This window comes from Pagrus major, chromosome 7, assembly GCF_040436345.1.
Source record: "Pagrus major chromosome 7, Pma_NU_1.0".
NCBI classification, from domain to species: domain Eukaryota; kingdom Metazoa; phylum Chordata; class Actinopteri; order Spariformes; family Sparidae; genus Pagrus; species Pagrus major.
In genome coordinates this window covers 23,866,158-23,891,667 of record NC_133221.1, presented here as the reverse complement: position 1 = coordinate 23,891,667, position 25,510 = coordinate 23,866,158, and the positions used below count along the sequence as shown (strand labels likewise).

Here is a 25,510-nt window from a genome sequence, read left to right as displayed (position 1 = left end):
AATATTTCCCTTTCTACTTTCTACATCTCATCATATATATCAATGAGCATTCATCTCATTCTGCTTCAGAGAGTGTGTGTGTATATGTGAGTGTGTGTCTGTAATAATTGACTTGTGGTCTGTGTTTCACTGGCTGCAGAGGTGTGTTACCTATTGAGATAGGTGTGTGTAAAGAGAAACAAAGAGCTGTGTGTGTGTTGTATCATCGCTCAGTACTCGCATGGCAACAGCTCTTGTGTCTTAATTTCTCTCTCCTTGTCTCTCTCTCTCCGTCTGTGTCTGGTCCTCTCGCTCTTTGTCCCTGCAGCTTTGGATGTTTTTGCCAGTCCTCGGAGGACAGCACAGAGACACGTTGCTAGGCTAGTGTCTGTACACTGGACTTATGAATGGAACAGCTGCGTCGGTAGGTTTGTCTTTGAGGTTTCAAATGATTGGTAATGAGGTTATTTGCCATTGGAAAGAAACAAGCTGAGCGTGCCAAATGAAAAGGTGAGGCCCATGGGGTCATAGAGTTTGTTAATTTGCAAACCTTGATGATAATTTGGAACAAGGGATATTATTGTTGGACCACTTTACTAACTTTACTTATGTAGATGTTAAACTTTGAAATTGAGGGTCCTCCTATCTTTGTTTCTTTAGTATGACTCAAACTGTCTATATATTTTTTGCATCTTAGCCTAAAGAGACCCTTAGACTTGTGATAAACTATTGTCCAAATATGGAGGGATGTGCTAGTTGTGTATGTATGGTGCCATGTATGTCATAGTTACATAAGGGCTCACGGGCGTGACAGAATGAGCGATATGATCCGAGAGCCTCTTGCAGCCAATCAAAGGGCTCTCCGTCTCTCTGTGTCCATTGGTGTGGGTGTGTTCATTTGTTTTTTTTTTAATCTACACAGTTCTGGTATGGAAAATTGAGTTGATTAGAAACACAAGATCAACTGAATAAAAATAAAGATCAGAACTGCAATTTAGTGTAAAGTAGGTTTTAGTTTGTATTAATACAAAAAATAGTGCAGTAACATTGGTTTATCAGGGACACTGAAGTATTTAATTTCACTTTCATCTGTAGTTGTTGAGTTGAGAGCGCTGAGTTCCTGTTTCTTTTCAAACATGCATACCAAATTATTGAGGTCTCCATCTCGAGTGTGCCTCCTCAACCATGCCTTAGAAAAACTTAAAGGAGCAGAATCTGTTTAACATCTTTAACAACTTAGAAAGGCCAAGCACAGCCTGAAGGTGGTAGTTCAACCAGAGGTTGTCATACTTTTTCGCCACATAATTAAGGAACATTCTGTGCACACCAGCCTTAAAATGTGTCTGCTTTTAATGTGTTGTTTCGAGAACAGGAGCCTGAAATTTTTTGACTGCAGGAGCGTCAGACATGTCGACAACAGGATGCTTCCTGTTACCCAATTGAAAATAAGAACTGTGTGGTGACTCCCAGGCGTGGTTTCAGCTCATTGCTGGAAGCAGAATGTTAACTAGCTTTAATACAGTCAAATTGATTACAGATGCTGAGCGATTCCCCTCTTAGAGAATTGGTGACTTGCAGTCAGTAGTGCCTTACAACCCAGGCAGGCCGAAATACCAGGAAAAATTTGTAACGATACCATCTTCCATGGCTCATGGCTGACAGTCATAGACCTGCGCTATCGGGAACATAGTGACGTAATAGGGCCCCCCACCAGAGAGCACAAAAAGTAGTGTGTCCCTCAGAGTTGCCATAGGGCAAGAGTTGTTACTATTTGTGACATGTGGGCGAGAAAATGAAAAGGAGTTTGTTGGTGCTCAATGCGCTCACGTTACGTCTTTGTGTCCCATTTATTATTTTCTTATATATAAGTTAAAGCTGGGCAGATATTGATGCTGCCTATTTCAGATCCTTAAGAAAAATGACACTGTTCAGCAAAGCATTATTATTCTTGGTATGAACGGATCCTACAGTTCAGCAGCAATAGGGTTGTAAAGTGTGGCCTCAGCTATGAGCAAAATGATGAGCCTGTAATAACTCATGCAAATCAGATTTCAAGCCATGTTTGCTTTATTCACAGACACACAGGTAGGCATCACATGCTGTTCGTTACACAGTGCTGTTGCTTGAATAGTTTTCACTGTTTCCAAGACAGGATGCTCAAGGCTGAAATCAATTTGTTTTACAGTTCGTGACTAAGAGTCTGTACACTATCGCCTGCCATTTTTAAAAAAAAGATGTAGTCTGTTGAAATATGGCAGTAACTGCAGAATGACCTAAACTTTTCAGTAAAGATTCAGTGTTGGCCTAACACAAATGTCAAACTATTAACAAAATAGTAAAATATCACACTATGCAGAGAAAAAAACTCTAGTAAATTAATATTTGCTTAATTTATCTGGTTTTCTGTAGGTTCTTGTTATGATCACATAGCATGGGTAGAGCACTTACTACTGAGGCAATGATCCACAGACATGTGCCTTATAAGGGTCATTATCACAACTGTAGGCTTGGCGACTCACCGTGCAGAAGCAGGCCATAGTTTGGAAAAGCTGACTTTGTATCTTTTGATACTTGAAAAGTTAAATTGTCCTATTTCCTCTACTCTGGATTGAGAAATGCTTGTATAACTTGTATAGTATAGTATAGTATAAGTGCCTGTGACAAAGCAAGAAACCTAGGTTTTTCATCCGTTATTTCATTTGGCCAATGAAAGCACATCACTAAAGATTAAATAGATGCCAACAAACCATAACAGCTTAAAAAAATTCAAGGTTTGACTTTGCATTAGCTGTTAGAACAATCTAATACCAGCTTGTCAAACATTCTGGTCACCTCATCAATAGTAGACACAGTGGCCAAAGTTCATTTGTGTGCTGAAGGCGTTACCTTTACTTCGGTAAAAGCCTTCCACTGTGCCAAAGGCGACTGAGAGGAAGGGACAGAGAGAATGAGCACACTTTCCCCTCAAGTTCAAGAATAAATGACTGTACAAAATGATTTGTCTCTCCCTGGATTTAAAGTTGCACCACAGGTATGTAAAGATTTTGTCATTCTGACAATGTTAGCAATGCAGTCTTGGAAAAATACTGAATGATACTCTACTACTTCTGTGTTACCTAAATGTAACTCTGTATATTGCTTGTAAAGCAGCAGCCTTTCATTGAAGAATAAAGCCATTTTGAATAAAAGTGTAAGTGCAGATGACATTAAGTGATATGATTAGGAACAATAACCAGTTGTTCCATGGCTACATGGCAGTGTTTAATGTCCTAGGCTGCATTCAGACACAATTTATTAGTAGCTTTCAGGCTCTTTGTTATGTCTTAACTAGCTATTGATTATTAGTTTTGATAAGTGTGGGACACTGAATGGCTCATTTTCTTCATTTTTCCGCTTTCTCACCGTCTTTCTAGGGATGCAAAATATACATGCAAAGTATGTTAAACATATATGGCCTGAAAAGTCAGTAGGGACTTTGGAACTCATTCAGCAGACCTGTGCAATAGAAAACACACATGAGCAACCAAGCACATAATACAGTTATTGTAATTTATTCCAACACAAATTTGCGCACATATCAAATTTGGCAAGAAAAAGCTATGAAGTCTTCACTGACCACTGCTTCAAAGGAATTTTAATTTAGATTTTCCGAAAATAAGAAATAATACATAATTTCTCTTGTGTAAATACATGGAAGTTTTACACTAAAAATGTGTGTGAAGCATCCATAATTTAGAATTTGTAGTTTCTATGTATTCAGAATCATCTTTACTGGCCAAGCATGTGAACACATACAGGGAATTTTACTTTTTTTTTTCTGTGAATTTACACACTTATAGTAGAATACAGCAGTAGTCCACCACAAGCTCATTGGTCTTTCTGATATTGAGCTTCAGGTGATTGTCGTTGCACCATGTGATGAAGATCTCTATCAGTCCTCTGTACTCCTCTGTAAAAATAGTCTCTAAGTGAAGATGGCATATTTCTCACTGGAAATTATTCACTGGAATCATACATGTCAATACAGCAATTGCTTTCAGTCCTGACAGTCCTTTTATACACTTAATACTTTTTATTCAATTACTTCAAAATCTTCAACTTGTATATTATTAGTCTGGACTGCCAGCTAAATCTAGTTTTCAATAAGATGAGACAATGTGAACATCTCTTTACCACCTTTTTTTCATTAACGAAGTATGCTTAACTGCTCAATGCATTACTGTTGAGCAAAGAAATTCATGAGGAAATATCCAAATACAATTATGAAGAAAAAAATCCTAACAATCATTCACTTAAGCAGCTTGCCCCTTTTTTAACACTCAATGACACATTTTTGGTCAGTACTTGAAAGTAGAATATTTGATGTCCTGATGTTTAGAACCATGAATAAATGAATATAAAGTAGATAAAGAACTGTATTTAGAGTTACTGTGTAATGTTGGTGGTCTAGCCTTCTGCTGAGCCTCTGTTACAAATGATGAGTCAGTGTGTAAGTCAACATTTGTGGTATTTGCCATGTAGGCTGTGTCATTGTGATAAAATTGATTCATGCCTGTCTGGTTTCCGTGCAGTGTTACTAAGGTCAGGCATGCCGGTTATAGTGATGAAAGAAACAAGTGGATTAACTTTGTGCCATCATGGATCATATTCTCTGTGTCAATGTGATAAATGTGGTCAAGTTGGCAGTAGTACTGGGCCAAACAATGTGTAACTGATAGAAATTAGATATGACCTTTTTATACAGCAGAATAGTTTTCTGCTGCTAGCACAGTGAAGTGTTTCCTTCCAAAACCTATTTTGCTTTCAAGGGTGACTAATTGATACACTCCTTAACCTGTTGGCGTCACTTCACTCTATATAAAGTGTTAAACTGGTATTACAGCCTGTCGACTGGTTTACTCATTGACATTCAAAAAGATGGTGGAGACAGTGTCATCTATGTATTGTAAGCACTATGATAAACATTGTAAAGGCAAGTGGAATTAACAAGTTTGTTTTTGTGTTTGTGGAACAAATGTAGTGAAACCCTGAAGTGGATAAATGTGCACAAGTTGCTTAGTTGCCCACTTCTGCTAAACTCAAAAGAAAAGCCTTCCCAGAATTCTTGGCAAACCAACAAAATGAGACAAAGGCTGTTATCCAGATTTATTTTTGTAACTTGGAGCAAACAAAGCAGGCAGCCAATCAGAAACCTGTTTCATAAATGGCAACTGACCTGCTTAAAAGTGATTAGTTCATATAAAGAGAGAGAGAGAGTGAGTACAGGGATGTCTGAAATCAAGCAACAAAGGACAACCTCTAAGTGTTTTCTTTATATTGTAATAATTTTGTCTGCCAAACAAATTGTTCTAACATTTGTTGCTCAGTGGTACTTCTGAACCTGCTATTACTGCCCTGATATTAGTATGAAGTGGGGCTGAGATTCAAAGTGATGAATCTTCAAAGTGCTGAACTGATTATGACAAAATGTAATTCTTGTTTTGGATTTCAAAGCTGATAGGCCATTTGAGGTTTGGAGTTGAACATGTTGGAGAGCCAAATTAGCAAACAGAAGGTAACAAAGACCCTGAATGCCTGTGACAGTGGTGTCCTGATTATGTAATCACTGGACTAGAAAACTCTCTGTTTGCACTCACTGGGCCATGATAGACAAGCTTGTTGCTCAGACAGACTAAGCAGATTTTCAGCTGGTAGAAAGCTGGGAATGACCCTTAGCATTTTGTGTCATCTGCATATGGACTACTACAAAGCTGCTTCGGGGCAGGTGTACGCTTTCGATCTCACAGCATGTTACTTTAGAAAGTTCTCACTCCAGCGTTGCTGCATAAATTACAGAAAATCTCCCATTGTGTAACTTCCTAAGACGTCATTCTCTAAAGTAGGAGGATAACAGTAGGTGTGAAGATACATAGTTTTTCACAATGGTGCTTAAAATACAGACTTGATTTGGGCAATTACATTGTTTTTTTTTAGCACTATATTGCAGTTTCCATGTACCATGGTGAGGCTGCTTCAAATCTTTGTCCTGTTTTAGACATATTGTCAATCCTGACTTTGGCTCTTGTAAACACAGGTCTCCTGTTTTACAATGACTAACCTGAGTAAATTCAGAAACTGAAGACTTAGTTGGTGTTGTTTTTCTGTCTCTACAGGTCACTAATGTGCTTCTCCCAACGAAGCCAAACAAAGCAACAAACTGAACACTGAACCTACATCAGCGTCCACGTGCTGTCTGTTGATCAAACAGCCGATTGGCTCTGACCGACATCTCCCTGTGGTCAAACTAAATTCGGGACATTCCCTGCTTGGATATTGAACGAACATTGTGCTGTTGCAGTGGTGACACTCCAGAGGGTACCTTGATCAACAGAGCTCCCTCCAGAGGAACTCTGAGGGGCCGCCACCAAAAGGAACATGTGCTAGAAGTTGTACATCTGTCCTGAACGAGTGGTCGGCTTTGACTATAGAAGATGAGCAATGAAGATGAGTTCTACGACGCCGTCACAGGTAGGAGTATGTGTGTGTTTGCAGATGAGCTATCCACTTTGTTCCTAGCTGCCATGATGCATTGTGTGAGTTATGGGCGCAACTTCCGGCAATGTCCTCTAACTTAACCGGAATTGGCATTTTCCATGGAAACATGGCGCTTATCCTCATTTGTAGAGCGACTGGTACAGCAAATCATTCACTCATGATGATTCAGGTTATCAGCTTTATTGAGTGAATACTACTAAATCAATTATTATTGCTTATAGCTTTGCAGTGTAATGAGATTATCGATGTTATTCATGTTGTGGCTGATGTGTGTACAGTGTATACATGTAGGTATCAATTATGTTTATTAGGATCTCATTTTGTCCTCAGGAACTGTGACACTGTTTTTAGCAGCAGGAGGCTGTCAGTCCTAATTAGATGAGGTCTGTTTTTGTCTCCATCATAGAAGCATAATACCATCCAATGGAACCTAACCTGCCTTAGTCTGATGATTAGTTCAATAATTCAGAAGTCTGCTGTCTCGCAGTCATGATCAGTAATGTCAACACCCTGGATTTTGTGAGAGCGTATGGTTGTGTACACGTCTGTATGTTTTTGTACTTTATTTGCAGAAATAAAGAAATAGACACAGGAAAAAAGCAGTGAGATAAATTTGTGTGCACATTTTTAGAAGACGTGTCCTATTACAGTGTGAAACTTTTGTTTTATTTTTCCAGCAGAGGCAGACAATAGAGTTGGGGTATCAGTTAGGTGGTGAGGGCAACACTCTTATTCTGATGTCTTGTATTGAGGCTGGCAGTTAAATGAACTCACCAACCCCCCAATTTTCACGTATTGATTTATCTTAAGTGGTTTCAGATTTCTGCTTCTATAAAGAGATTAGGCAAGCAGTCTTCCAAGTCATCAACCATGGGATGCCTTGCATGCTGATGTTACAGTTACCATGAAGGGCCTGATATCCATGCATTAGATAATTACAAAGTAACTTTGATGAGAACATATCCTCATAGAGTTGCTTTGAAATCACGGGGACGTTTTTTACGAGTTGTGTGTCCCTTCAGAGCATCAGGACTATTTACTATGAGAGGCGTAGCTTGACTTGCATTCCAGGGGTCTGACTCGCCATAGTGTGGAGAAATGAACTTTGAAGAGATGCATTTTTTGAGTATTTTATCCTCACATTGAAGGGGCTTCACTCATTCTGTGAAAAACTGTCTTGTGGTGATAGCAGTTTAACAGCTGGGATATATTTGTGAGACATGGATTTAGGTAAGTGAAAATGTGAGACATTTTAGTTCAAGCCTCTTGTGTCTGTTTGATAGCTTGAGTTTGGTGCACAGCTGAAGGGTTGAAGGGCAGGGCAAAGCAGGGTGTTGTTCTCTGCCAACAATTATTAGCATCTTTGTTTGTGTACCTTTGCTGTGTCCTTGTCGTGGGATATTGCTAGACGCCCATGTTGACGTACAGTACAGTCATTGTGCTGTCACTGTTATAATGTCTTTTGCAGGTTGCTGTTTCCATGCAGATATAAACAAAAGATTCAAGTGTGTGTGTGTGTGTGTGTGTGCGTGTACACCGGCCTTTGTGTCATTATTATGATCACCTTACTAATCTGAGGCAGATGCAGCGCAGACCAGGGCAGATGTATTATTCATTAGTACGTGTCCACAGGGTTAGCTGTGATCAGCATCAAGTGGCTTCCAGCTCGGTCTTATTTTTTTATTTTTTTGTTGCCTTATTGGACCTCTTATTTTAGATAATGCGTTTTATTTGTCAAACTTTGACCTATTACTGTATATATTACACATGTAAGGAGATTTTCTTTGAGTTTCTGAGCCAATATCGCTTTTTGCTTGATCTTGAATCTGAATAATTGAATGTGAATGAGTTAGTTAAATAGTATATCTCATCTCTATCAAAAAATGCACCGCCGAACTGCTGACATTGCCTTTTTTTAATGTGGTCAGACAGTTTAGTAATATTCTGGTTCATATTTCCATATTGGATATTCATGTGAGAGGCCTTGGTGATACATTTATATCTAAAATGTCTTACCTGATATGGTAAGAACACACCTGGCTGATACCTTTGACGTACTGCACTACTGACAGCTGAGTCAGGCATGTTTACTAAATGATAATAAACCTTTTGGCCTATTTTTAGCTGTTGTTAAGGCCTCACCTTCAACAGAACTCCACCCTGACGTATCAAATACTCACATACCATGTTCATGTTCTGGATGCCACCAAGGTGTAGGTCAACACCAGCACATATTCCCACAAACCATTACTGCTAAATCCTAGTCAGTCACATATAGGTTTTACTCTTGCTGTCAGGCTAAGTAATGTAGCTTTATTTACAACAAATGAAATGTAGACAACAGAAATAAATATTTGTCTGAACAGACACTCCATACTAGAGGTGTGTCTGTTTTGGTGTGGTTTTCCAGTGAGGAAATCGAGTCGAGATCTAATCTAGTCAATCTTGCAATGTGATGATATAATCTCAGTCTAAGTTGTTGTTACATAACTTTTAGTTGATCCTGTATGTAACTCTTGTTCATACTGTCATTCTAAATTCAATTGCTTCGGGCCAGCATGGAAATCAAAATTATGATAAATAACGGACGGCATGTGGATGTGTGAAATAATACATCTTTAAAGACGAAAATATTAAAATTAATATTAATTAAAATATTAATTACCTGCAATTACCTACTCTGAGCAAAGCAGCCGTCTGAATGTGTTTAACATGACTGAAAGCAGCCTCTCCTGTCTATAAAATAAATGGTTTGAAGAAAACACTCATACATCAATACAACACACAATGAAGAAATCAACTGGAATGCTTGTGCTGCTTGACATAATTTAAAGACAGTATAACCTACAGGGACTGGTAGAGGTTGAGTGAAATGTTCTTGAGGCTGCAGCTTTCTAAATCGGAGAAAGTAATTCATTTGGGTGGGTGGTGGGTGGATGATTTACGCGCCAGGTCAGTGCATCACTGGTCTACACAGTTTCATATGGCTGCACCATGACAGTTTATTTTTACCATTACTGAGCCTGACGTGTATTGTATTTTGAAACTTTGGCGTTATGACCATGAATTTTACAGTTTGTAGAGTGACTCACCATTGTGTCACTAAGGAAGTTGGTCAGTTTAAACAGTTTCAGGCAATCAATGATATTTGCCAGTCAAACAGGCAAGAAGTTCCTGATGCAAAACAGTATGCAAATGTCTGCAATGACTGTGAGCAAACAAAATAGTCATATTCTTCCCAAAAATCAATCATAGAGTGCAGTGCATCTTTATTTAATCTGAAGACTTATTTTTTATTTGACCTACAGTCTTATACCTGTAGCTTTTTATACACTGGCAGATGAGCAGATGTTCTGCAGAGGTAAACTATAACACCTGTGTCATGTTGTCTCTTCCACCCCACAGGCCTGGATTCGGATGAATCGTATGAAGGGGTGTCGGAGGCCAGTTTCAAAGATGCACTGGTGTTTGACGGCAGCAGTCAGAAGAACAATGGATCAGTCCTACAGGAGAACGGCATCAAGAAACACAGGTAGTGCTGCATTCCTGCACTGCATTGCTCCTGCAGCGTGTATTTGTATGTTTGTAGCTGTCCAGAGGCTATTTGAAGCCTCATACTGAAACCAGTTTAATGTGTTAAGTCAAGACTTTTAATAGGCTTGAATGCTTTTATTGTGAAAGTATTTTTTTCGGTGCTTGATGAACCAATCACATTTTTAAAATATCTTTTTGTTTACAAATTTTTAAGTCGTTTTTAGTTTCATTAAAGTTGTGGTTATGTTAATGTGGTTTGGAAGAGACGGGACCTTTTATTCCCAGGATTCATCTCATCAGATCTGGTGTGACTTGTTCTGCTTGTTCAGTTTTGTGAAATATGATCATGTCTCTACAAAATTCAGCATGAAAGAAACAAGAGAAAATAATTGGCGCTGCTTTTATTGCTGTCAAAGGGGGACTGACTTTGTTGACTCAGGCATTAAAGCATTTGACTTGCTGCCAAATGTCTTTTATTTCACCGCAGCAGGGACATACATGGGGGAAATTTAACACTTGTCTATTCATTCAACTAGAGCCACTCTAGGAAAGAGGGCCTCGACTTAATCATGTGAACAAATCTGTTCTGGTCTCTCTTTGTCCTCATACCATCAGAATATGATGTTCTCACAGCATCTCAGCATTTCTGTATCTTCAGGCCGGGAAGCAGTCCTGACAGACCACATGCTCATCTTATCTACAACTTTTGTTTTCATTCTGTTTTCATTCCAGCTTGTTAGATCAGATACTGTTGGTACTGCTACACAGTGATACTGACAGCAGGCATGAGAGAACAAAATGCTTTTCTTCTCTCTTGTTGTGTGTGTGTCAGTGTTTATATATCACCATCATCTCTGGAAATATTTTTGTTTGGATGCTAAAAAAAACTAAGGCCTTCTGAAGTTTAAGCACTCGTAGAAACATTACAGATGGCTGATGAAACCAATACTATGCTATTTAACTTTATTGGGGTGTGTGTTTGTGCATGTGCGTAATATTCAAGCCCCAATCATTTCTTATTTTCTACCATTTCAGGGAGTCATTACCTGCGCCTATGTTTTCCAGAAACTCTGTCAGTATCTGGAGTATCCTGAAGAAATGTATCGGACTGGTAAGAACCTGCACAGTTAAATTAAATGCTACTTTTCTATACATACAGTTATTGCTAGCATCAATATCCTGATGACAAACACCCTGCATGGATGGAAACGTCTTTAGTGGGCAATAAACCCACAGGAAAAGCACAGGTGCAACTTCTTACATTAATGATGGCTTTATTCCATTTAGTTGCGCTTGTTCCACTGTATCTAGTATTGTGCATGCTCACTCACTGACATGGGTCACGGGGACACTTAAAGGAATGGAGCCATCGTTAACATTATTGTTAACAGCTGTACTTTTCCTACAGTGAAAATGTCTGCTATGAAAAGGGTCTGTAGGGCTCATTTAATGACAAAATAACATTAGGCAGCCATTGTTCAACATCGGTCTGTAGATATTAATGGAAATGTTTGGATTCAGCAGGGACCAGAATGGCGAGCATCTAAGAAATGATTTCACACAGGATCTTCTTTGTAGCCGAGGTCACATGTAAAATCTGATGTTGTGTTTTTCACAGGAACTGTCAAAGATCACGATGCCCATCGTCCTCAACGAGCCTCTGAGCTTCCTGCAGAGAATCTCCGAATACATGGAACACACTTACCTCATCAACAGAGCCTGCTCGCTGTCCGACTCCATAGATCGCATGCAGGTACGCACACACACACACACACACACACACACAAATGCACATCAAATACAGTGGAGATCAGTGGATTCAGTGCAAAACCTCATGTAGATGATGTGCATTTGTGTGTGTGTGTCAACTAACATGCATGTATATCCACCTGACACACACAAACACTTAGACTCATTGACCGAACCCCAGCTCCCAAAAAGGAAGGTTGGAACATGCAAACACACATGGGAATAAAACACACAAATATAGATATTTTCCATGTGATACACACTCACTAACATGGTTTGTTATTGTTTGTCATCAGGCAGTAGCTGCTTTTGCTGTGTCAGCAGTTGCGTCTCAGTGGGACAGAACTGGAAAACCCTTCAACCCTCTGCTGGGAGAGACCTATGAACTCATCAGGTACACACACACACACACACACACACACACACACACACACACACACACACAATCATTGTTCATTGTAAGGTCTCCCAGTTGTAACAGTTTATTTATCCTCCCTCTTCTTCACTGCTGTCTACAGAGAGGAGCAGGGTTTCCGGCTGGTATCAGAGCAGGTATCCCATCATCCCCCAGTCAGTGCCTTTCATGCAGAGAGCCTAACCGGGGACTTCGTCTTCCATGGCTCCATCTACCCCAAACTCAAGTTCTGGGGCAGGGCCGTCGAGGCTGAGCCTAAAGGGACCATCACACTAGAGCTACTCAAGTGAGTCCAAAAGAGACGCTTGTGTGTGTGTGTGTGTGTGTCTGTCTGTCTGTGTGCTTGTGTGTGTGTGTTCATAAAACACAATCCAAAATCAGTCAATGCTTTAATGTATTTTTCTTCTCCTCTCCTCCAGACACAGCGAGGCGTACACATGGAGTAACCCTTTCTGCTGTGTACACAACATCATCCTGGGCAAACTGTGGATAGAGCAGTATGGCACAGTGGAAATAGTCAACCACAGGTAAACTAAACATCAGAGTCGTACTCTGTGATTTTGCATTTTCTTTTCTTTTCTTTTTCTATCATATCATTTGTAGGCATGAGTGCAGTTTGTTTTTAACATAACTGACGTGCTGCTGTGACGTTACCTTGTTTAGGCACATTAAAAAACAGTCAATGAAGATCTTTCTCTTCTGATATGAATTTCTTTCCCAAAACTACATTGTGCTCCTTTTAAAAAATGAGAGAAGCTTCAAACACTCACTGATTAACTTGATTATATCTATAGTTTATAAAATGTCAGAAAGCAGTGAAAAAATGCACTTTACAGTTACCTGAAGCCCTAGATGATGGCTGTTAATTGCTTGTTTTGTGATGCAAATACAGTGATTTGAACAGCAAATGCAGTATATTGGATTTGTCTGACAAACTTCTTCAAACAAAAAATATTTATTACATTTCTTGGGAATAGTTTTCTTTTCTTTCATTCTAATATACAGTTAAAATAATTTTGGGGTGGGTTAAGTCATCTATGGGGTTAATTTACCTTTAACTCAAGAGGAATCATCATCAGCTTTATAGCATCACTGAGCATCACACACACCCCAGTTCTCCAGAGTTTTGACTCCTCGGTTCTTGCAGAGGAAGCTGAACCACAGTTGAGTTCGAATAAAGCACTGTAAAACTGTGATGTCTGCTGCTCTCAGAGCTGTTCAGCGTTCCTGCTCGGCACCTTCATTTACTCTGTCAGTGTTTACGCTGATACTTTAGCCAGCAGCTTGTTTACCCTCTGTGTGTCTTCTCAGGCATACAATCCCGGGATCACTGTTTTTAAAACCTTTATTTATCCGGGGAAGCTCTGCTAAGCTTGCACTGTCCTTATTTCTGTCACGCTCTGTGTCATGTTCACACAGTTGCACAGAATCACACCAGTAGCTGTGAAGCAGTCAAATCACAGTCTTGCACAGTTCGCACTAAGCTCTGCTGATGGACTGATTGGATAAATCCTTTTTATGGAAAACAGGGAACGCTTGATTGACATTACCTTTTTTTCTGCATTTAATTTCAGTCACAAATTTGTTACGACATCACACCTCTAAGGAAGGTTTAAACTAAGTTGGTGTTGTTGTTCAATGAAATTGCATTAATAATACTCTTAATTACAGTTTGTGAAAGTTTTATTGCATTAAAACAAACAGCACAAAAGTTCCAGTGTATCAGCGTTGAGGAAATATTTACCATATCACCATAACTCTGAAAAACCAACCTGTTGAAGAGACGTAAACTGGTTTCCCTCCTCTTTTCTCCTGCAGCACTGGAGACAAGTGTGTGTTGAATTTCAAGCCCTGTGGGATGTTTGGCAAAGAGCTGCACAAGGTGGAGGGATACATCCAGGATAAGAGGTTAGAGTTTAGTCCTGCACTGCTACGTCACCTACAGTATTGATATTCTACAGCATTTTAGAAAGTCTAACCCCGGTTTTTCATTTTCTCTACTTTCTCATCTCCTCTGTGCACCTCTTCCTCTCCCCCCTCTTTGTCTATTCTTTTGATTGTTACACTGCTTCTACTTTCCTCTCCTGCCCTTTTCTTCATCTTACCCCTCCTCCTCCCACTCTTCTCCTGCTTCCTCTTCCTCTGCTCCCTCCTGTCTTTTGTCTTTCTCTGTCCAGTAAAAAGAAGCACGCCGTTATTTATGGGAAGTGGACTGAGTGCATGTGGAGTGTGGACCCTCAGGCCTACGAGGCACACAAAAAGTCGGAGAAGAAAGGAGACAACAAGAAGCACAAAAACGTGAGAATGAGTTGTGCTTTCTTAAATCTTAAACTGTTGCCTGCAATATTTTTGTATACGTCCATAACACTGAGTAAAAGCTCCTGCAAGTATAAAATGCTTTAGAATGCTTAAAGACTCTATAAACTATATTATTGGCCGTTTTTCACCCAGATTCTGAATATTACTGAATTGCTAATTTTCTACAATTAGTGTCTTTATAATTCTAGTGTTTGCTGTTTATTTGTTTCTTTTTCTCTTGACTTCCTATTGGTGCCCACAGCATTCTGTGTGGTCTTATCCAGGTAAATTATCAGGCTTGTGTAGGCTGATGCTGAGCTATTCAGCTTTAGTCTCCTTTGTCATTTGTAGTGAAGCATAATAGCTGCCAAACATGTGTGTAGTGTCCTAGCTGGGTTTGGAAAGAGCCCCACTGAAGCACAACAAATTGTGACAGACACTGTGATATAGATGTATGTAGAAACAGTATAAATTAAGCCATTTCTAATGTGATGGAAGCTGCAGTTTGCTTCTGAACATTTCTTATTGCATTTTTTCAGAGTAACAAAAGTTATAATGAATTTGTATCATTTCCAGGAGGAGTCGGAAGGAGCAGAGAATGATGATGCAGATGACATGCCCGATGTCCAGGAGACAGTTTCTGTTGTACCAGGAAGCACTCTGCTGTGGAGGATAGACTCCAGACCGGCACACTCTGCTCAGGTATACAAACACGACGGAAAATCACAACCCCATTCAAAGCCACTTTTATGCGTAGTTCCTGGTAAATTACTGAAATAACTTCAGGAGGTGGAAAATTGGTGCTACAGATTTCCCTGAATATTGACGACTGCTCCCATTTACACTTGACGCCATGCAGGAAATGCTCCTGAACATTTCAGGGATAGTCCTCAGAACTGAAAACTGACAGTTTAGCCTGTGAATCTTTCATTTTGGTCCGTTGGTGTTACTCTTCTGTATTGGAAAAGCTCCTAATGAAAAGCTTGGATGGACTCAAACACGATACAGAAATACAGATGTAATCAATGGATTTTTAACCAAGCAGCATTGACACTATTTATGATTTTTATAAATTGATACATTTATAGATTGATAAATGCATCTCAAGACTACATTTGTACACACACAGACACGTAATATCCTTAATTGTTTCTCTTCCTTCCCCAGATGTACAACTTCACCAACTTTGCAATGTCCCTCAATGAGCTAGAGCCTGGCATGGATGCCATCTTGGCTCCCACAGACTGTCGCTTCAGGCCTGACATCAGAGCCATGGAGGGTGGCAACATGGGTAATTGGATTTAAAGAGTCCTTTATTGGCCTTTAATGGAATTCTGTTTCATTTAGATTATTCTCTCAGTAATTGGAAAAAAAACAAACACTTTCCAGTGATGCTACATCTCTGCTGCTGAAAAACACTGAACATCTGAAAGTATGATGTGGTAAATGGCTTCTGTTGGGACACAAAGAATATACAACAATGAGACAGTGCTGCCACCTGCTGGGTGTCTGTGTCCCTGTTTGATTGGAGTTAGTGATTAAAGAAATGTGTAAAGAGAGATGCAAACACTTAATTTACTAAGCCTTGATGCTTGAGCTAAATGGTACAATTCTCCTACGTGTGTGTGTGTGTGTGTGTGTGTGTGTGTGTGTGTGTGTGTTCGTCCTTGTGCAGATGAAGCCAGCCAGGAGAAGGAGAGGCTGGAAGAGAAACAGAGAACTGCCAGAAAGGAGAGAGCCAGGAATGATGAAGAGTGGTCTACCAGGTAGGAAACACGCACACATACACATGCATACTAACTTTCAGTGTCAGTTAAACATAGGGATGTTACTAACATGAGGATACTGTTGTAGTCTAGTCAACAAGTTGAAAGCGGTAAAATATCAGGCGCCTCATGTTACAGAAACACCAAAGAGTGGTTACATCTGGACTCGATGAAAGTGATTGACAAGCAAGTAAGCTGCTGTCACAAGATGTTCAGTTTTATGCTCATCAGCATTGCCAACATCTGTCAACAACTTTGCTTTTGATAGTTGTTGTACAGAGGAGGTTGAGCATAAATGCACTTTTACAATGATAGTGATAAGTCTTCTTGTTGTTGATATTGAATAATTCAAATTCAAGTGGAACAGATGATGATAGCAGCATTCTGATTCATACATTTGAAGCAGGTTTTATTTTGGTATTTAAGTACCTTCAGTTGCTGGATAATGTTAAATAAAATAAATACAACCTCCCTGAGGTAATTATTAATCAGCAACAATAGACCAAAGTCACTAAAAACAATAAACTTAAAATATTGTCCTTACTTAGCAAATGACTGAATCGACTGTGTACATTTTGACATGCATTTAATCTGTGTTTGTGTTCGTGTGTCGTTCAGGTGGTTCCAGATGGGCACCAACCCGTACACCAACTCCCAGGGCTGGCTCTACACCGGTGGCTACTTCAATAGGAACTACCAGGACCTGCCCAATATCTACTGATAGCCCTCTAGCCTTCATCGTCCTCTTCCTCCTCTATAACCCGCGATGATCTGCCTGTCATAAAATGGAGAGAAATGTTAAGAATCCACGTACCCATCCTCATCTCACTGCCTTCATCATCATCATCTTTAAACTGACTGACACACCCATCGCAGATTGGAAATATTTACACAGAAGCCAAATGTGCATCACAAAGTCTGCAGGTCTTTTCTTCATCTGTCTTCACTTCAGTTTTATTTTCATCATTTGTGATTTCGTAATGACCAGCAAGCGTTTCCCATCTCTCTGCCCCGGCATCGTTTAGAGCACAAGACCCATTTTATTCCCGACCAATCGCAGCGGCAGAGAGTTGGTACGTGTGAAACAACAGTCATCGGCCCACAGACTCACAGATCCAATCTGAATGTTTTAACGTCTTTACAATCAAACTCTCTCCTCTGAGGATCCACCTGCCGAGCCTCTGGATGGCAGCACTAAACAGTCACATGTGTCATTAATGAATAAATATGAGTAGAAACTATATGAAGTAAGACATAATCATCTGTGATGGATTTATGGACATGAACGGACACCCAGTCAACGGGGAAATCAGGGATGTGAATGCTCCTTCGACTGAAGATGGATCTCGAGGAAGCTTTTTTGCTTTTGTGGAAACTTTTCAAGCACTCAAAAGATAAATAGTATATTGTACCCTTTAAGAAACAAAATTCTAAAGAAATGGTGTTGGTTCAATTGGTCAAGATGCATCGAATGCAAACAAGAACTCATTACTGTCCTGTGTGTCATATCCCTGAAATATTTAGTATGGACTGTTACCCTCCCATTAACCTTCAACTGAAGGTTTTATGCATTCACATAAATCAAGAGAAGTACGAGAAAGCGGATGTTTCCTCGACAGCAGGGTGGAATGTGCAGCTTGAGCGGGACCAGACGTCGGATCATAAAAGACACCACTTGTGATCCGATGTTCTCTTACATGGAAACAGATGAACGACTGGAGCACAGGTTTAGTTGCATGACTGAGCAGTTCACACCCTCAAAATGCAACTCTGTTGTCTTAACACTTGGCCTGTAGCCTGTCTGTGTCTGTAAGAATGAGTATCGGCTCTACTTACGTTAGAAATGTACAGTGTGATTAACAATCCACTACGCTCCCCCCCCAATGTAAATTCACTCTGCGGATTTCTAAAAGAGCATGTAGAGCAGCACTGAACTTGAATTTTTATATGCAGCTTGAATGGCAGCTGCTGGCTCCTGAGTCATCACTGAGGTTTACTGATATTCAAAACAGGCTTCACACAAGTGCAGAAAATTAGATTGTTCATCCTCCGGTTTGTACATTTTCAGGGCACTTTTTTTTTCTGGCATTACAGGCGCGTCACAAGTCAGGGTTTAGCAGCTCACATCGATTCAATCTGTTTAAAGTAGTACTGACCTGAAGCAACCTGCTGTCCAAAAAAGAAATCTCTTTTACAACCGACAGAACACGGTGAAATCTAAAGGTGCCTCGCACATGTGCATCTGGATCTGAATCTGAAAGGAATGAAAATTCAAGTGAAATTCACTCCCACCGAGTTACATCTCAATCTCTATAAATCGATTTTGAAATTTTAAGTGGATATTTAATTCCCAGATAATGCACAACCACAATCTGTGTGACACTGAGGGACAGTGATGTAATATAAACACTGATTAAATGTAAGCGACAGTAACATACCTGCACAAACATCATATGAATGAGTGAATAAATATGTACAGACACTTAAAGCCATATTAACCACAAGAGAGAGTGGATTTGCTGTGTGAATGATGGGAATTTGACAATGTCAACCCTCAAAATTTACATTATTATCATAAGAAAACATTATTCATGTTAGTGTAATATAATGTATCATGCACCGTTAGCTATTCTGCTGTCCGGCTGGATTGGATGTCAGAGAATGGATGGATTACTGAACTGAGCTACAGGACACAGGCTCAAAGGCCCAAGGGCTCACGACCGAAATACCACTGGAAGAAACGCAAAATCACTGTCAAAGTGACGCAAAATGCCTCTCAGAACAAAGACGTAAAGACACTTGAAATGATGAACGATTTGTAAAATGACTACTGAGAGACACAGTGACTACAAAGAGGTGAAAAAAGGCTACAAAATAGACGCGAGATGACAACAGAGCAGTACAAATTGACTACAGATGCAAAATGACTAGAAGAAGGCTCATATAACAACTACAAAAAGTAGAAAAACTACTACAGAGATACGTAAAACAACAAGAAAAGCAGCTACAAAGACACGCAGAACGACCACAAAATTAGCAAAATGATTAAAGATACATAAAAAGACTTCAAAAACAAAACAGTTATTTGTGTCTTGCGGTGTGGTTGTCTTGCCCATCCCCAGGCCTGCGTTCATCCTGAGTAGTAGGTGAGGGTGTTACCCATCACTGTGCTCCTGGGCTTTTTGTCTCATAATCCATCCATGTTTTGTTTTTTTCTTCTGATACTGATTGTAGTGAAAAGGAGACTGTGGACATCAAACATTTGATTCGCTAACAGCTCTAATGAATGTTAGCACACAACAAAAGAGATGGTACTCCTGAAGGACTCGCAACACAGCTGGACAGACTAGATATCAAGTATTTTAGAGCTTTATGTACACAAACTCTTAACTCGATGAGACATCCTGTGAACAGTGTGTCTTTCTTCTGCACGTTCTGAATTGTTAAGCTAGTGGCTCGACCTCAGACATGAGATACATCATCATGACTCCATGTTTCGCCCAGTAAATATATTTGAACGTTAGCTGCTCTGAAGCTTCATTTTAGTTTTTGCAAATATATAATAAATAGATAGATGTCTTTCACTCTTTTGCCTTTCACTCCAGCAGAGCGGGACTCGAATTTTCATTCAGACCTCATTCAGGCTTGGTACATTTAGTTTAGAGCTACATGCGCTTTATCATTAGATAACATTATAGATGCAAGATTAGGTCAAATTAAAATTCCCTTTATCTTTTTTTTGTTTGTTTTTGCTCTGAAGCTGATACAAACAGTCAAAGGTTTTGTTTTAATGTGTCTTGTTGTTTAAAAGATTTCAGTTAGATAAATATATAATGAGGTTACAACCCTCCACTCTCCAGGTTGTCATCACACCGTTATACACTCCCTGCAGACCTGTCTGCACTGGTGAGAATGTGAGTTTTTTAACAGCAAACTCTATTGAGTTGTTGGTTTGAATAAGTAACTCACCTTGTTCCTGCAGTTTAAATATGAGCTGTTTGGACGTCTCGTTTTCATCAGTGCATTCAGGAGCTATTTCACAACACCAACTCTATGCAACTTTTGCACCTCAACATGAACAGTACATGTGTGGTCTGTCAGTGTACAGTAGCTTTACGTCCCCCTCACCCCCAACCACCCACCCACACACACACACACACACACACACACACACCTGCTTCTTAGCTTGAATACTCTGATGTATCTCCAACTCATGACTTCAGCTCCATAGTTTATCTGAATAAATTCCAATGAATTGGAAAAGATTATAACTTTTTGAACTACTTGGCACTACAGCCAGCTTTGTATCGCATCTTGGACCAACGTAATATTCCATGTGTCTGTTTTTAAAGTATATTTCCATGTCTAGTTTAATTCCTGGTTTGTCTGTTTACCTTTTCCTCATTCACTTATATTTTTTTTTATTTATGTGTATTATTTATGTTTGAGGTTTTATGAAAACATTTTGTTGTTGTTTTTTTTCTCTTTTGTAACTAATCCAGCTCTTAATTTCTCTCTTTTCACTTAAACACAAATCTGAGCTGTTGTTACAGAGGAGCAGAGCGTCTCATCAGGGCTTGAAGTGAACATCTTTCACCAACTTAACGTGTATATTTTGCTGTGGCCGTTGCATCTGTCACATTTACTAACTACTACAGTGTGTAGAAAGACGGACTGTGCATTGAATTGAAAACTGTTTGGGCTGCAGGATTCAGACTGTAATTTTCATGCCCAGAACTTCATCAGTGGTTAAAAGTCAATAAAAATCGATCACACAAACACTACTTGAGTTGTACCCACAGCAGGGTGTCAACTCAATACAGCTGCAGTAGTAAATTCCAGTAGTTTTTGACTGTAAAGTGATTTTAAGCTGCAGTCCGAGCAGCTAGATGAACGGTCACACTCGTCAGCGCTGATTCAGAGCTCTGTGGTTAAACTAGATCTAAGTTGTTCTGTTGCTTTGAGTGTTCTATAAAAAAAAAAACATGTCTTTACTCTTCTTCTCTTGGACTGTATCATGGGGTTGTCAATGTTATACAGTATATGTGTACAAGTGCTGCACAGAGGTAATCACAAGCAAAATGGCATATTATTTTGTGCAATTGATTTATTTTTATAGTATTTAAACAGTTTTTGGTGAGAACATTGTACCAGATGTTTTATTTTGAGGTGGGGGACTGTACGGGGTCGTATCCAATCTGTGGACAGCTTGGTAGATTAATGAACGGGGGAAATGTCTACTAATAAAATCCTAATTTCAGTTTCTGAACACGTCTCCTTCTTTTTAGAATAAAGTGAATTCTCAGGACTACATCAGCACGACTCTATCTCTCTGAATATGAACCATACTGCGAAGGTTCACACTGTAAAGCCCTCTGAGACAAATCTGTGGTTCTTGGCAATGTAAATAATATTCACTACAGAGCGAGACGTGTAAAGAATCAGACGTGATGTGTAGTAACAGGAAAGGTAGAGCTGTTGTACTGAGTATTCTGTGTAACTTGAGACTGTCCAAACCATTTTGTGTGTCAGGGAAATATACAGTACACAACCTCTTTTGTCAAACATGACAGGTTGAACTTACGACCATTCTCATCCCTTTCGGTCTGCCTGCGTAGCCCTAAGAAAGTTGTATCCAACAGCATGAGGCGGATGAAAACACAGTTTCTGGTACATAGTTTTACAGCACAATCCATCAGATGGATGGGATGATTTCAAGAACAAGTATATCTATTCTGAAGGAGAGGAGAGGAATTCCAGACCTTCTTCATTTACCTGTTACAGCTTAGCTGAATATGATTGATTAAAAAAAAGCAGGTAAGCCAAAGACTCTTCCAAAGCAGTCAGATCTGAAAGGACATTGTGCTGGGGAAAAAAATCTTTGTTTTCAGGCGGCTCCTCCTCATTTCCATAAAACCCACCCTTTGATGTAGTTAAGTTTATCTGTATCCTAGTAGAGAAGCTTATTCTACAGCCGATCCAAATGATCATACAGCTTCAGATGCCTGTAGGCTGTGCTGACAGCCTTTATAGAGACATTATTCAATAATATTTGTTTTGGATCATGATACAACTGCTGTAAGTCAACAGTACAGAAGCCACTTGGTTGCTGAGGAGGGAAAAGTTTCTATTTTTCTGAAAACATGTAACCAAAAAACTCTTAGGGTTGACTGATGAGAGCAGTCAGAGACAGACTGCTTCCCCAAAAGATGCTGAGAGACAATTAAGACACTCCGGGTTGGATTTAATTTTTTCAGCGTTCAACAAATTGCCCTTATGGATGTGATCATCCCTGATGTACTTTTCCCTGGTTCCCTGATCCGTCACCTAAGGCGGGTAACCTGAAGCTTCCTGTTTGCCCTTTAGGAAAGCATATATGTGACAATAATGGCTTTGCCTCATCTTTCAAAGTGCCACACCTCTGTGATCTCCTTTACCTGATATTCTTTATCAAGGACCTTGTTAAATTAGGGAGTGACCCAAACTGCTGTTTGCTGTGCTCAGAGGGATCCCCTTGTGTCAACAGAGGGTGAACATGAGCTTCCTACGGCCGATCTGTAAGGTAAAATGAGATACCCCTCAATGTGATTTTGTCATTTCCAACCACCCGTGCTCTCTCACAGCGATCAGTTTGACACTGGACGGACTGTAACATCTGCATTTTCTTCTCCTCAAAGATAGTAACTGTGGCCTGCCCGACAGTTTGAGAACCACTGACAAAATGTTTTTAAAAAGAACAGAAGAAGAAGAAGAAGAAGAAGAAGAGAATTTTAAAGAAATAAAAACAACATCATTATTAATCCTTGATACTTTTTGCAAATGAGAAATTTAAAAAAATGCAGTTAACTACCCACCAAAATAAGAGCTTACACAACATTTTTTTTTGTGTATTTGTATTTTATTTATTTTTCCTGATTGAAATGTATTGTAAGGTCATAATTTGTCATTCATCACATTACATGGCATGATGCACCAGGTCTACTACACCCATTTACAGGAGGAATACACGGAAACATACACAAGGTTTTACAATGGGGAAACAGGAAGTTTAGCTCATTGCACTTACAACAGTGAATGGAACACTTTGTAGTCATTTTTAGGCTCTTGACCTTTTTCTGTATTTTATTTTCACCCTCTTTTCTTCATTCAATTGGGTTATTTTATTGATTTTTTTTTTTTTTTTTTTTTTACACATCTCCATTGTCCAATTCGCCCTCTTCATCTCCATCACCCCCAAAAATGATCCGTCCACCCATAAATTACATGGAAGCCAGAATATTTTTTCCCTTTTTTGTTTTTTTATGTCATCTCATTTTACAAACACAACATGTATAGAAACTCTACACAGACCAATATGTTTTTATTTTTTTTAAATGTCCGAATACAACTTTTTAATGAGTTTTAAACAGTCCGCACGAGTCAGCCACATACGTACACAATGAATTTTTTGTCGTTTATTATTCAAATCTGCTCTCGTTCGTTACGCATGTTGTCGGTTTTACACACACAAAGCACAAGTTCGGGCAGGGAGGTTTTCGGGCTTGCATACGCTCCAGCTCGTGTCGCTGTGTGGTGTGCAAAGGCCTCTCTCGTGCCTGTGTGTGCGCACGCGTGTGCACGTGTGGTGGGATGTGTTTAGATTTACATGTTGTACAGAACATGTCCCTCATGGCATTTACATCGGTCGTTGTGGTTAGTTCAAAGCGGACTCAGGCCGGTTCTCGTCTGGTATTTACACTGGAAAAAAAGATGGCAGCCCGTGAGGTGGAAGGTCAACGGTAGAGGAGGTTCATAAAGTCAAGGGACGGGTGGGGTGGGGGGGTTGGGGTTAGGTTGGGTGGGGGGGAGGTGTCCAGGTCATGCACTTGTAATTTTACTTTGATGATTCATTACAGGTGAAAGATGAATTAACGCTCCCTGATGGTTTTACAGTGAAAGATGGGACTTTTCCCCTCGTGGTTTAAGATGTTTCAGCATTCTTGCTCTCTTTATACAACCTCTCACCTATGAAACATTTACTTTTTATATATTTATTTATATATTTTTGTGTTTTAAAGTCTTTCTCTGGTCCTGCTATATGTCACCTGGCTGCATGACCCACAGCAGTGGTGACTTTACTTTACGTTACTACACTACGTACTGTACAAGCACTGTATGCTACCTTTTTGGTTGAGAACACACACACACACACACGGTCCAGGTTTCCCAAAAGCATCTAAGCTGCATTTAAATACAGTCGACTTGATTTCTTTAACTCTCTGTGGCGCTAATGTCATCTGTCCTTTTCATGGCTGTACAGGCAGAAAAATGCCAAATTCTGACACCAGATCAGTGCCACAAAGGGTCAACAATCAGACTTTCTGACTGTGTGTAAATACAACCTTATTGCAGAGTCCAGCCTTTTGAGATCTGACCTCTTTTAAACACAGATCCAGAGGAAATGTCCTTAAATCTGACCCATTGTTCTATTGCAAACTAATAAACACAACAAGAGTTTTGTTCCAAAACATAATTTAAAAGAATATATATCAGATTTTTCACTTATGAAAAGTAGTTTGTGTTTCTTTGTGGGCTTAAAGAAGCTATTCCCGAGCAGATTTTGATTTGGAACACGACTCTATAAGTTTTATCTTTTGTTATCGTCTACGTTTGTGCTTCAGACACCTCTGATAAACCAGGCTGTGGCTCGGTGATTTTGCCCCCTGGTGATTGTTGCGGTCTGAACCGAAGTCCGTTGCGTTCCTGGATTTAGACAGACACCATGCAGAGTACAGACAGAGACTGGCTAGAGGGCAGTAACAGGATGGCTTTCTTCAGTGACTAGTATTGTAGTATAAAAGCCCTTGCTGCTATGCATATTTAAGTCACCTTCAGTGGCTGCATTCACACAGGAACAAAAAAATGTGACATTTTCTTTTTTTTAACGCAGATCTTGTTATTTATGACTTCAAGGCTGTGTCACTCAAATAGTACTGAATCCCTCTAGTCAACAGCAGTTATGGGAAGATCACATCTTTGTTGTTAAGTGTTAGAAATCTGATTTATTGCACCTGCATAAGCCCATCCATTATTTCCTATTGTCATTTGAACATCTCCGTTGCAATGCTGCATTTAGTGTGTGCTTTCCTGAGGCAAAAGTGATTGAGGAACATTATATTAAACCCTTTTTTTTATATATAAACTTCCAAAAACATACAACATACAATAGAGGAAGTTGGGAATAATTTGGGAAACT

The 25,510-nt window shown here is 39.6% G+C and overlaps 1 protein-coding gene across 2 annotated transcripts in view; it reads left to right on the top strand.

The window, feature by feature from the left end:
- The window catches only part of LOC140999584 (oxysterol-binding protein-related protein 2-like), a 28,808-nt gene extending 7,273 nt beyond the window's left edge, over positions 1-21,535 (top strand). Inside the window, exons 1-14 of one of the 2 annotated variants that reach the window (XM_073470056.1) lie at positions 2,972-3,010; positions 6,132-6,486; positions 9,919-10,045; positions 11,083-11,158; positions 11,666-11,800; positions 12,093-12,190; positions 12,315-12,497; positions 12,631-12,738; positions 14,030-14,119; positions 14,389-14,509; positions 15,086-15,211; positions 15,677-15,800; positions 16,185-16,275; positions 16,894-21,535. In XM_073470056.1, coding sequence (XP_073326157.1) covers positions 6,450-6,486; positions 9,919-10,045; positions 11,083-11,158; positions 11,666-11,800; positions 12,093-12,190; positions 12,315-12,497; positions 12,631-12,738; positions 14,030-14,119; positions 14,389-14,509; positions 15,086-15,211; positions 15,677-15,800; positions 16,185-16,275; positions 16,894-16,996 — 1,419 coding nt within the window. In that variant the 5' untranslated portion in view covers positions 2,972-3,010; positions 6,132-6,449 and the 3' untranslated portion in view covers positions 16,997-21,535. Of the gene's footprint in view, positions 1-2,971; positions 3,011-6,131; positions 6,487-9,918; positions 10,046-11,082; positions 11,159-11,665; positions 11,801-12,092; positions 12,191-12,314; positions 12,498-12,630; positions 12,739-14,029; positions 14,120-14,388; positions 14,510-15,085; positions 15,212-15,676; positions 15,801-16,184; positions 16,276-16,893 lie in introns of those variants that run through there. The other variant, XM_073470055.1, reaches the window with a different exon arrangement.
- The last annotated feature ends 3,975 nt before the right edge of the window (positions 21,536-25,510 follow it).